The sequence below is a fragment of the Conger conger genome, chromosome 10 (assembly GCF_963514075.1).
Source record: "Conger conger chromosome 10, fConCon1.1, whole genome shotgun sequence".
NCBI lineage: Eukaryota > Metazoa > Chordata > Actinopteri > Anguilliformes > Congridae > Conger > Conger conger.
This window is the reverse complement of record NC_083769.1, coordinates 34048344-34060397: the sequence shown is the minus strand read 5'-3', so window position 1 is coordinate 34060397 and position 12054 is coordinate 34048344. Positions and strand designations below refer to the sequence as shown.

Sequence of the window (12054 nt, the reverse complement as noted above, 5' to 3'; positions counted from 1 at the left end):
CTTGAGGTAGAGTACTTCTGTTTGCAGTACACCCCCACCTGCAAGAAACAAGAAATGCTGGGAACACAAATGCCGGCAAATCACATACTTATTTTTGCCTCATGCATGCAGATAAATCTGATCATTAATGGCCATGCAATTGAGAAAGGTATTTCTCAATTGCATGGCACCTCTCATTTTGTACATGAAAGGTGCCCTCTCATCTGAATGTCTCATAACCTGAGACATACAGACAGTCTGCCGGAGAGTATGGTATTGTGGAATGATGTTGTAGCAGTGTAATGGCTGGTTACTTACAATATAGTTTTCTGGGAATGCAACTTCCATGGCAAGTTATGGTTGTATTATGAGCATATTAAAAACATAGAGTGACTGATAATTTTGGACTTTAACCAGTGTGTATTACATTTCCATTTCACTGGAGAACCTGAGAACCCCTGACCCATAGCCACCAATCAGACCGGCTCAACCACACAAGTAAGAATTTCATTTGGAAAGGCACTGACCCAAACAAATGCTTTGGATTTGAAGGATACTTTGTTAACCAATCAAATGCTTTTATTTGAAATATTTGTAGTATTTTCAAATTCCATATAATGCTATTTTTCTACTAATTTTGAATCCCTTCAGATAATCTTTGAAAATCACATTTTTTGATATGCAATATGCTTCATGTTCCTGTTGAATGATGCACATGTGGGTGAAATTTAGATTGGGAAGGGGGAACACACCACACGCCTTTCAACTAAATTGAAAAATGAAAATTCAGAGTTAAACACTGTTGAGGAGTAGATGTTCAAGCTATGAGGTTGCTGGAACTTGATGGTAATTCTTTTGACTGCTACACTTCTCTCTGCATCTTTGGCTTATTTTTCTTTACTCCCAACATCTGCAGTATGCCCTGTCTTTAGCTGCAGGGAGAGCAGCTGCTTTCTTTCTGTGGACTGTTCTAAAATATTGCCCTGGATTTTCTGTCAATCTGAGGAGTAAATGAAAAATGTGACTACACTTTAAAACGGTTTTGTTCAATACAATCCTATTTTAAAATATAATAAAACACTGTTAAATAAATGTGTTGGTATATTTTAAAATATTCATGTTTGGCACCCAGCTTTTGGAACTAAGTAGCAATTTCATTTAATTAATTAAGTTCCTCATTGGTACTAATTCAAACATAGCACTTAATAACTGTCATTCAAATGCAAAAAAGGGACAAACAACATCAGAGGACATGATGAATGTCTCTGTTACTTCATGGAAGATGCAGATTTTGGACGGAGAGAATTATGTCATAAAGATGGAGGCTTGCCACAGGTAGCTGACTCAGATAAAAACACAGCTGCAAAGAACTGCTCCCCAAAAACCCTACTGTAGTTTTTTTTTTTATATATACTGTATAGCATACACTTAACTCTAGCATAATGGCATGGTTTGAAAAAGAATGAATGAAACCCAGGGAAATTATTTGATTTCAATAGCAAAGCAAACATTGTGATGGTTGTATAATCCCACCTGACAGTTTCTATTTTAATTAATTTTGCAGGGTAATCTGAAATTACAATTGACCTGTGTGACAGTGAATTTTGGAATTCATTCATTGGAATTCATTCTACGTCTTCAGTTAATTTGATTGTCTTTCTATGTAAAAGTCAAGGACGAACATTATGTTAATATCCATGACCTTGATTTTCTTACAGAAATTTTACAAGAGCAAACGTTTCATGCACCAAGGAATTTTCCTCTGAGAGACAAAAACAGGCGGTCAGTGGTGGTTGTATGGAAGCGCCCGCCTTTAAAAAAAAGGTCAGAAAAAAAAACACTTAGCCCTGCTCCCAGCACAAAGAGACATTTCTTCTTTCACAAATTCCTGTTATGTGCTTGTGAAAAAGGGGGGGTGGAGATCAAAGGGTTAATGTCCCAGGGGCAGCCACCCGGATACAATCAAGAACCGAGCACTGACAGCATCTGGTGTGCTGAACCATTAAAGCCTGTCTTCATCCCTGTATATCCTGACAGACAGCGCGGCTGAGCCAACCAGGCTTGGAGATTATAACCCGGCTAACCAATGAAATTGGCTGGGGTGGGAGCTGGATCTTGGAACACAGATCTCCGGTTGCAGCATCCTTGGAGCTGCTGTCGTTTTTTTTTTTTTTTTCAAGGAGCGGATTGAGGGAAGTAGAGACAGACAGAGAGAGCAAGAGAAAAAGAAAGACAGAACGGAAGGAAGAAAATAATCTACAAGGATTATGATTATTTTCCTAATAGACTGCATCTCTGTGGGGCTACAGCGTTTCTACTAAGTAGCCGAGAGACACAGCTGAGGAGGAGGAACAAGGGGGAAGGGAAAGAGAGAACATAGGGAGACAGAGGGATAGAGTGAGAGAAAGAAAAGGAAGAGACCCTCTTCATCTTGCTCCCACCTCTCTCTCTATACCTACAAAGCGGCACTCAGCTGAAGACAGTGGGTGAGTGCATACTTTACTGGACTGGGGTGGCGATCCTCAGACACTTCTGCATGGGATTATATCTACGGTGTTCGGACTCGTAAAATCTATTCTGAGCGTTAGCATGTTCACTGGAGCTCAGCACTATAAGATGACTGTGTTAGGAGTCTCAGAAGGGTAGCTAAGTGTAACACAGTCGAAGCTGACTATAACCATGATTATTTAATCATGGGAAGAATTTTGTGTGGATTTCTTTGATTTGCATTGGTTTTTGATTGGAGCAGCGACAGGCTTCAACAGGCCCTGGTTTCTGATTGGCTGAGGGAGGGAAGTGCACATGTTTTTCATTAGGCAGGCGGGCCATCCTGTGCAGTAGCAGAGCTTTGTTTTCGTCTTCACTGCCTGATGGCTGAAGGTTTCCTCATGTTCCTCTGCTCTTCTTTCTGACTCGGAAATGGGCAGGATAAGGCTGGATCAATTAGTGTTTGGGATTGTGTTCTGTGAAACATTCCTCCTTGAATTAAAACACCCCAGAGAGCATTAGCATGCTAACGCCATATGCCTTTGTGCTGTCTGTTCTCATTGCAATTATGTGCAGCCAGTCAGTCAACTGCAGATGAAACATTATATAATATGTCGGGTCTTAGTACTTACTGATATGTTTGATGCAGACATAAATCTGCTTTGCTGTCAGTTTTTGATGACATTACTGACTTCTGCTTGTACCGTTTCAGTGACAAAATGTGCATTGTGGTACTTGTGAAATGCTGCAACTGATGACACTGATTTATGATCAAGAGATAACAGTCGCCGCCAGAAATGTCAGGTTTCTTCTGACGAAACCAATCAAAAACAAACAAATCGGTTGACTACATTGCAGGCTCTGCGGGTTGGAATTGTGATGTAACTGCCAGTCTTGGTGATGTTATCAGGTGAAAGGAGATAGAAAGGTGCTCTTGCTTCACAGGAGCAGACACCGTGTCAGCCTAAATAAGCAGCCCGGGAGAGTGAAACCCTGACAGGAGCGCGCTTAAGTCACATGCTTGGGGTGGCAGAGTCCGCCACCTTTCCACAGTGTCACTGGAGAGGACAGGTGCACAGCAGCTGCAGGCCTAATGCAGCATGGCCGCAAACTACTGTAGCTCTGACATTTTCTCTGTTCCATTCAGGACCAACCTCCAGACCAGGAGCTCTTTCACTTAGGATGTGCGCTCTGGGCTGTGAGATGGTGGCACTGTGGAGATAGTGTGTGTGTGTGTGGGTGTAAATAGTGTAAATGTACCATTGTAGTGAGGAAAAACATCTCATGAGCTCCCAGCTTGTTTATATGTACATTATTTAGTGTGTGTATCTGTGTGTATGTGTGTGTGTGTGTGTGTGTGTGTTGTGTGTGTGTGTACAGGTGTGCACAGTTGTGTGTGTGAGCTGTGTATGTGTATATATCTGTTTGTTTGCAAATGTGTGTATGTTATGTGTGTATATAGGTTTGAGTTTGTATGTTTCCAATTTCATGTGTGTTTTTGTGTCTACATGTGTGTCTGTGTGCATGTGTGTGTGTTTGTGTGCGTGTGTGTGTGTGTGTGTGTGTGTGTGTGTGTTTTTCATGTACGAGACTGAGTGGATGTTTGTGTGCACATTTGCCATTGCATATACATGTGTAAGATAGTACAAGTTGTGGAAGTTGTGCTTAATGGTACCTGTATGTGTCAACGAGTGCATGCGTTTGTGCGTGTTTGAGTGGAAGTGCTTTCATGCCGCCAGGCTTCATTTCTTGGTATCTCTTGCAATCCCCTTTCCTCGGTACTGTACTGTATGAGTGTGGTGCCCACATCCTGCCGCACCGCCCACGGCTAAGCTGCTGCCTTCGTAGGTGTCACTCTGCCACAGGGAGAGAATAGCGCTCTCAAGCCACAGCTAACGTAAACGGGAAGATGAGTGCAGCGTGGGGGGAGAACGCGGATGGACAGGCGGGGGAAGTGGAGGGACCTCAAAATAGGGCCATGTACCTTCTCCACTCCTGAAACAAAACATATCTTAATAAATTATGCATAAATAATGTGCCATTTGTGATGTCGGTATGACCATTTGGAACCATAATCATCTGGCTACAGTATTGGAGGACTCTTTATGACTCCTGTTATGTGTGGGGCCGTCTGCGAGATAACAATTTTATGATGCATTCTCTATACACTAATGCAGACCGAAGCATGCATCAGCACTTCAAGGTAAATGTTTCTGTCATGATCCATCTTCATTCACGTGATAGCGTATGATAACTGAATGCACAACGATTCTGGGCTTTTATTGTGGGACTCCACTGAGCATCCTAATACTGCATTTCCCAGGGTTTCTACCTTGCACTTCCTTGCATCCTTCAGAAACAAAACATAACAAAGAGTATCTACACTGCAGAGTACACATTAGACCGAAACAATATTAAGTTTTCCTCTGCGGTGAGGTTACGCGAACATCTCTCCCATAGTTCCACTTCTCAGAGATCTTTTCTAATACTGTATGAAGTCAGAAGAATTCTGTATATACAATACATTTACCACATGTCTCATGTTGGTAAATCAGCCATCCAGCAAACTGCTATCCCCCCCCCACATTACAGTCATATCCCTCAACCCCTCTGTTGCCATGTGATCTCAACTGCTCCCCTCAGACCTTCCCTCCTCTCAAAGCAACTGTCAGGCTGTAAGTGCGGACTGTGCGGACTGCTGAGGAGGAAGCGGCTTTCCGGTAACCACCTTTCAGTTACTCTTCCCTTCAAGTTCTCCCTCCCACACACGCAGCCCCCTCCCTCTCCACAGACCCCAAGCCCGTTCTGCATGTCCCCTGACTTCCGAAGCAGAAGGATACAGGTGCTTATGTGGTCACTTCCTCTTTTTCTCTTCATAGTATACACTGTTTCAACATTTCCCCAAAGGCACACCAAAACCGGGCTCTTGGGCCTCACAGACACACCGTTTTTCTTGGCCCTGTTTCTATCCTATCAGAAATTCATTTTATCTTTATTTTCCTGAAAATGCAAGATCAGATGTGGGCCTCACTTAGCAGTGATGGACAGAGAAAGAACCCAGAACCAATAGCATATCCAGCACATGTTGTAATCATAGTAATCTTGCATTTTATTTACTGAAGAAAGAGGTTGAGACTGTTTCATCAGCTTGGCATGCACTGTTTCATCAGCAGGCTCTGTAATATATATATTTAACCTTCTTGTTTGAAATTGAAATGTGAATCCTTCTAAACAGGTTAAATATATATATTACAGAGCCTGCTGATGAAACAGTGCATGCCAATCAATCATCATGGCATTAGTGCTGTAGTGTACACTCCTTCCATTAGTCAAGTTGTGATACTGAAGCATACAATAATTTAATATGTCTGGTTATGTATATACTGTATATTGTGGCTACCGCATTGTGTAGGTAGTTAACTCATCTGTATGCTGTGGTGGTAATATTTAGTATTGTAACTGCACAGTCTCCTGGCCCTGCTGTACAGCACCAGTGATAGCTTACCCTGTGTCTCGTGTAGAGACTGCACCTAAGGGTTCAGCTGTGAAAGCTTCACGCATTCTCCCCCTGCTAGATTTATGGTGGCTCTCTCTGGAGGAAATGAGAGAGGAAAAGCAAAGTTCCCATTGATCGGTGGCTTGCTTGCGTAAGCACTATTGTCTGTGTTAGAGTAAAGTGAGAGAGAGTACTAAATGGTTATGGATGCCATGATGAGACATGATGATGAGCCTTTAGGTCAGTGATGTTATTGTATTCTGTGATTTTGCAGTGGATACTTTGAGCAAGTACCATCTCACTAGGCCAACTAATGGGCATTTTGCAAGGAGGGCAGGAGTGCTGATCTTTGGTTGGTCTGCATTTGGGATTGGAAACACGAATGGAAATGTAAAAGCTGTTTAGAGGTTCAGAAGGAAGGGGAAATTAATTAGACTATCAGAGATATTTTAAAATATTTAAAACCCTTAAAAGTTATTCATTTATGGATTATATGATGGCAAAATGTGCCAGCAAAATCTTATGACTTACCCTCAATTTACATCAAAGTAAATCCATCAAATTGAAAAATGCTGGATACCAGACTAGGGGAATATAAATGTAATGACTGTGATGACAAACCTAAGGCCTCATATGAGCAATACACAAGGGCTATGAGTGCTTCAATCAGCAGCGCTATGAAATGCTGAATTGTGGTGTGAGCTCAAGTTCAATTTCAGGCTCTGATATAAGTTTGATAAGTATTCTCAACATTATTATGATGTCTTTCAGGTGTTGATTTGTGGCTGTTGTCTATGGAGTTCACAATGCTTCATCAGACCTCAGTTACAGTAAGAAACACAGACAGCACCACAGAGTGAGCCCTTCACAAGCTTCAGCGCCTGCCCCTGAAAAGGAAAGATGTCTCTAACCACGACAGAGGCCAACTTCTCCAGCCCCATCCCCACAACCGTCTTCTTCCCCGGCTCCACTGTGACTGGGGATGGGCGTGACAACAGCACTGTGCGGGCCACCACCATGACCATGTCTGTGACCATGGTGACAAACGACACTAGCTTCAACTCTACCAAACTGCCAGAGCTGGATATACCTGGGTCTGGGATGGGCATGGTCCTCGTCCCTTTTGGCATCATCACGGTTATTGGCCTGGCCGTGGTCATGGTGGGTACCTCTGTTCCTCTTTTCTCTCAGTCTTTCTTGTGTGCGTGCTGTCAGCCTAAAAATGGCACAACACCCCTTCTCACACCAAGGCTGCAGACATCTCTGCTAGACCATTAATCCTATACCAGAGGTTTTCAGATGGCAAACAAATCAACATAAATGGTGAATACAAAGTAGCCTTGATCCTGATAGATATATGCTGAATCAATGTCTGATTGTATTGTATTGTGTCTGCATGTATTCTAGATGTTTTAATCTGCTGAACTTGTGTTATAATAGTTGTCACTTTCCTCTTTTCATTTCAGATGCTATATATCAGGAAAAGGAAGAGGTGAGAAAATAGTTTTGTGTCCATTCAAACTCATAACCATCAGACATGCTGTCATCCACTAGTACTCCATTCCCTCAAATATCTTTAAAAAGAATGATTTTGGAGTAAAGTCTGACAACATATGTCTAGAGAGATAGCAGCACATACATTTTTTTGTATGTGCACATCTACCTGACATCAACACATCTGTTCTGTTGATGTCAGGTAGATGTGTCCCAAGTACTCAGGTTGAAATGCTACCCAGAAAGGAATGATGTTCAGAAGATCAAGTCTAGCTCTAAATAACTCACAGAACCATTGCTGCTCTGTTAACCTCTGGCCCATGCCCTGCTAACCTCTGACCCTTGCCCTGCTAACCTCTGACCCTTGCCCTGCTTACCTCTGACCCTTGGCTGTGCTAACATGCGACTCAGACTGGAGAAATTGAGGCACCAGCTCATGCCCATGTATAACTTTGACCCGGCTGAGGAGCAAGATGAACTGGAGCAGGAGCTTCTCGACCACGGCCGTGAGGGTGCTGGCACCGGAGCCAATGCCAAGGTACATTCCCTCTCAAACAGACAAATACACTCAACTACACAGAAGTTAACATCCACTGATACTATACAATACTAACACTGACCCTGAAAGAAACTGATACTAACAGACAAAATTTGGTAACTGATGCAGCCCAGTACCAACTCTGACGCTGACAAAAATGACAACCCACAGTCCTACACTGTCCAACAATGACCCTGTAACTATACTATATTTCAGTGTCAATTGAGAGAGCAGTGCCCATCAAAGCATCCATTTATTTGTTGATTTATATACTTTTCATTCTCTTTTTTTGTCTTTTTTTGTAAAAAGCCATTGTTTTCACAAGAAGACTTAGCCGTTTGAAATGAAAAGGTAATGTACTGTGTCTGTGGTGATACCTGATCATTGTTCAAACCACTTCTGCCGTCACTCCAAAACTTACCTTCCTCTCATTCTCCCATGTCTAACACACGTGCTATCGGTGTGGCGATGTCACCTCCTGCCTTTTTTTTTACCTCCACTTTATAAACTGACCCACTGGTTTATGTGCTTTGATTGTATTGTATCCTGGTGAATCCTGTAGTTTGATGGGCTTTGCTTACCGATGTGAATGAGAAAACAAGACAAGTTATAGTCCAGGTTTTAAGGATAAGACTGTAGGAAGGATATTTTGAAGGAAAGAGACAGGTGGAAATGTTAAGCCACAGGAATAGAGGAGGGATTTTTAGAGGAGAGAAATAAATGGTACAGCATGCATAAAGAACAAGCAGCAGTTCATAAACTCAGGAACAGCAGATCTTGGGTCACTTAACTAACTTCACTTTCTCTCTCTCCCTTTCTCTCTCCCTCTCACTCACTCTCTCACTCATCACTCATCCTCTCTCTCTCCCTCTCTCACTCACTCTCTCTCTCACTCATCCCCTCTCTCTCTCTCTCTCTCTCTCTCTCTCTCTCACAGACACTGATGCCCAGTCAAGGGACTGCACAGAGGCCCAGTCGACTCGTCTTCACAGATGTGGCCAATGCCATCAATGCATGATGTCATCATCACTAGCACACGTAGGGGGTAGGGTGGGCGGTGAGACTGGAGAGTGGTGTCCCCTTAGGTTTAGGGTGTTATCGTGCGGGAGGAGAGAGGAGAGCAATGGCCACAAGGACATTGAATAGGGCATGAAATATATTCCTTAGTGCAGACCTGCACTGAGAATGTACATAGAGGTAATAACTTCCAATGGGCCTCATACAAGCCTGACGGGAAATGCTGGATACAGAGCATATGGGATTTGTTTCATCCTATGAGGGATGTAACTCACTTGTGGAAAAGGGAAAAATGAAATGTGTACCAGCATACTACCAAATTGATAACACATTCTATTTTGATCAAGCATACAATATTAGATTTTTAAAAGTGTTTTTTCCATTACACAGTAAAATGTTCAGTGTTAAATGAACTCTTGCATACTACATATGGTATTTATTACTGATATGTACTCTATGAGAGTTGAAGAAACACTGGACATTTTACTGGGTATATTTGTCATTTTCTATAAACCCCTTTTCAAAAGGAACTTTGGGATGTGGCTTATGTAGTTCTCAGGATCTCTGGAAGGTGGTGATGAGTAATGTGCTAATCCTGCAGGTTTTAGGATTGCCATTCAATTATCAATCAATGTTCTTCCAAGAACACCAGGTGAGGTGATTTCTTGTCTTAAAAATGACAACAATTAAATAATTAAGTCAGTTATGACCAGAAGATCAGACCAGATCCCTGCTGTAGATTACACCTATGTTTTGTCCAATAGAGTGAGCTGACAGCTTCATGAAGTCTCACAGATTGGCTACTGGGAAAGAAGTCCAGGGAAATAAGCATGTCTAACTCCTGGTAGACTTAATCTCCCATGAGCACCTCTGTAACATCTTCTGTGGCATTGAGGTCAGCTTATCAAGGGCACTCAAGGGTTGTCCCACAGCTAGAATCTTAGATTTTGTGAAATGTATTTATTGCAGTGATTGGGTAGTGATGCACAAGGGCTATATGGAACTATGGGATAAATGGGGGATTTGTGCAGTCTTGACCCTTTTCTGTGTGTCTAATGACTACAGGAGAATGCATCGTAGGGCATGTATGGTTTCTTGTGTGTGAACACTGAAAGATGAAGGAGTATCTCACATCTCTTGCTGTCCTCCCAAGATTCTGGGCTTCATTATGCACCTCTTTATTTATTTGACTCTTTTGTTAGGTTTATTAGCCTGAACCACTGAATATAAGCAACAAGTCGACAGGAGAAATCTATAGTGCTGTACAGAAAAGACACGTAACTTTGAAACTTATATTGTATAATGTTGATCCTTGGACGCATGAGTTATTTCAATATTTGTGGCACCTTACTGGACGCTTACTGGATTTGAGGATGGATAGGACTGCTTGTTTTAAGGCAACGTGGCTGAGCCTCGTTTGTCATGTCTGCTGGACGGCAACGTGACTGTCACTCCCACACCTGGGCAGGGAACATAGAGAGCACAGCTCTGACCTGGACAGAGCAGCAGCAGGAGAACGTCAGAGGCATATTCACAGTCGCACAGCCTGGATGAGAAACTCACCGGGTCAGTCTTGGGAGCTCCACACTGACTACTGTTTGAATGGAGGCTCTGTCTGGCCAGCGTCATGTGCGGCATGGGTCCTCCCACCCCACCCCCTTCACACTGTGACACACATTCATGACTGACATAACAGGACCTCTCCACCTTTCAGCTCTTCAAGACACTCTCTGATGACCCAAAGATGTTTCTGCTTGTTTTCCACTCTCTGTACCAACAAAGAACCATTTCTGTGGTGACTAAAACCGTGTTCCTTTTTTTTTACCAAACATCTGCACATATATATCACTGAGAAACTCTGCTGTCAGGGCTGGTTTCTAAATGGAAACAAATTCCTACCGTGGAAGTTTAATTTCTTTTAAATAACTTACAGATACAACTTGATGAGATTGTGTGCAGGGTACAGAAGAATAAGGAATAGCCATGTTTAAGTTCAACTGTGCTGCACCCTGGCTTGGTGATTCTTGGGACTCAATTGTACATTTGAAGGAAAAGAGCTGATGTAAAAAAATTTTAAAAAAATTAAAAAAGACCAGGAACAAACTGGGATGGAAGGGGATATCACAGATACACAACTATCCTTGACCTCATGGAATGTCAAATTCAGCAAGTCACAAGCTACTTAAAATGTGACTCTGCCCTGGTTAAAATCACCACGGTTTTTGAGACCCCACCATTAAAATAAGGCTCCTTACATGGCTCGGAGCCTCTTGTGTTCCCCTCCACCCCAGTGTCCTGGACTCAGGGACACTGCAATTCAGAATAAATACACCTACTAAATCTCGGCAATTAGGAAAATATTGGTGTTTGGGAAATTAAAATGGGAGAGAAGAAATCAAATCAAAAGATGGAAGTTTCTAGAGCTAAGTGCAATAAATGTTTAAAGCAACAACTTGTTGGGAGTAAATCTGAGAGGACATGCGTATAATTGGAGCCCCAAGTGGACGAACACTGTTTGTGCACACACTGTGCTCCAAAATCCAAAATGGCAAATCCACACATTCATATTTCACCTTAAAGCTTGGGATCTCTCGCTCCAAACTGTTCATAGTTGTGCTGGGGTAGAGTAAACATTGAATCTGTCCATAACTGCCTGCAGGTAGGAGTGTATGCATGTTGTCATAAGTTGTGGTAGGGATGAATGTGTGTACACATGTAGTCACAAGGCAGAGGAGGGCATACTTGTGTGTGTGTGTGTGTTTGTGTGTGTGTGTGTGTGTGTGTGAGAGAGAGAGAGAGAGAGAGAGAGAGAGAGAAAGAGAGAGAGAGAGAGAGAGAAAGAGAGATTGAGTAGGATAGTAGGTTAGGGTTTGCACGATCCTTGCCATAGGATTATGATGTGATAAAACTGCCCTCCCTTCTCTCCCTCTCCGGAGGTCAGCTCTGCTGCAATGTGTACTTTTTGAAATGTTAATTTTGTGAACTGAATAAAATGAGTACTCTCTGGGCCATGTAGCATTGTTGTGGACAGTCTACATTTTGA

The 12054-nt window shown here is 42.5% G+C and overlaps 1 protein-coding gene across 1 annotated transcript; it reads left to right on the top strand.

Moving 5' to 3' along the window:
• The first annotated feature begins 2164 nt into the window (after positions 1-2164).
• Positions 2165-12026, top strand: si:ch211-161c3.5 (uncharacterized protein C3orf18 homolog). The gene is made up of 5 exons (XM_061257986.1): positions 2165-2465; positions 6734-7123; positions 7429-7454; positions 7868-7994; positions 8932-12026. The coding sequence occupies exons 2-5, from the start codon at positions 6863-6865 to the stop codon at positions 9010-9012; spliced, it is 495 nt and encodes a 164-aa protein (XP_061113970.1). The 5' UTR covers positions 2165-2465; positions 6734-6862; the 3' UTR covers positions 9013-12026.
• The last annotated feature ends 28 nt before the right edge of the window (positions 12027-12054 follow it).

Bases quoted from the DNA above. Each gene is read 5' to 3' on its own strand.
- si:ch211-161c3.5 (XM_061257986.1), top strand. From the start codon at position 6,863: ATGTCTCTAACCACGACAGAGGCCAACTTCTCCAGCCCCATCCCCACA. The intron at 7,124-7,428 runs GTGGGTACCTCT...TTTTCATTTCAG, and splicing joins TTGGCCTGGCCGTGGTCATG to ATGCTATATATCAGGAAAAG. The intron at 7,995-8,931 runs GTACATTCCCTC...TCTCTCTCACAG, and splicing joins GCACCGGAGCCAATGCCAAG to ACACTGATGCCCAGTCAAGG.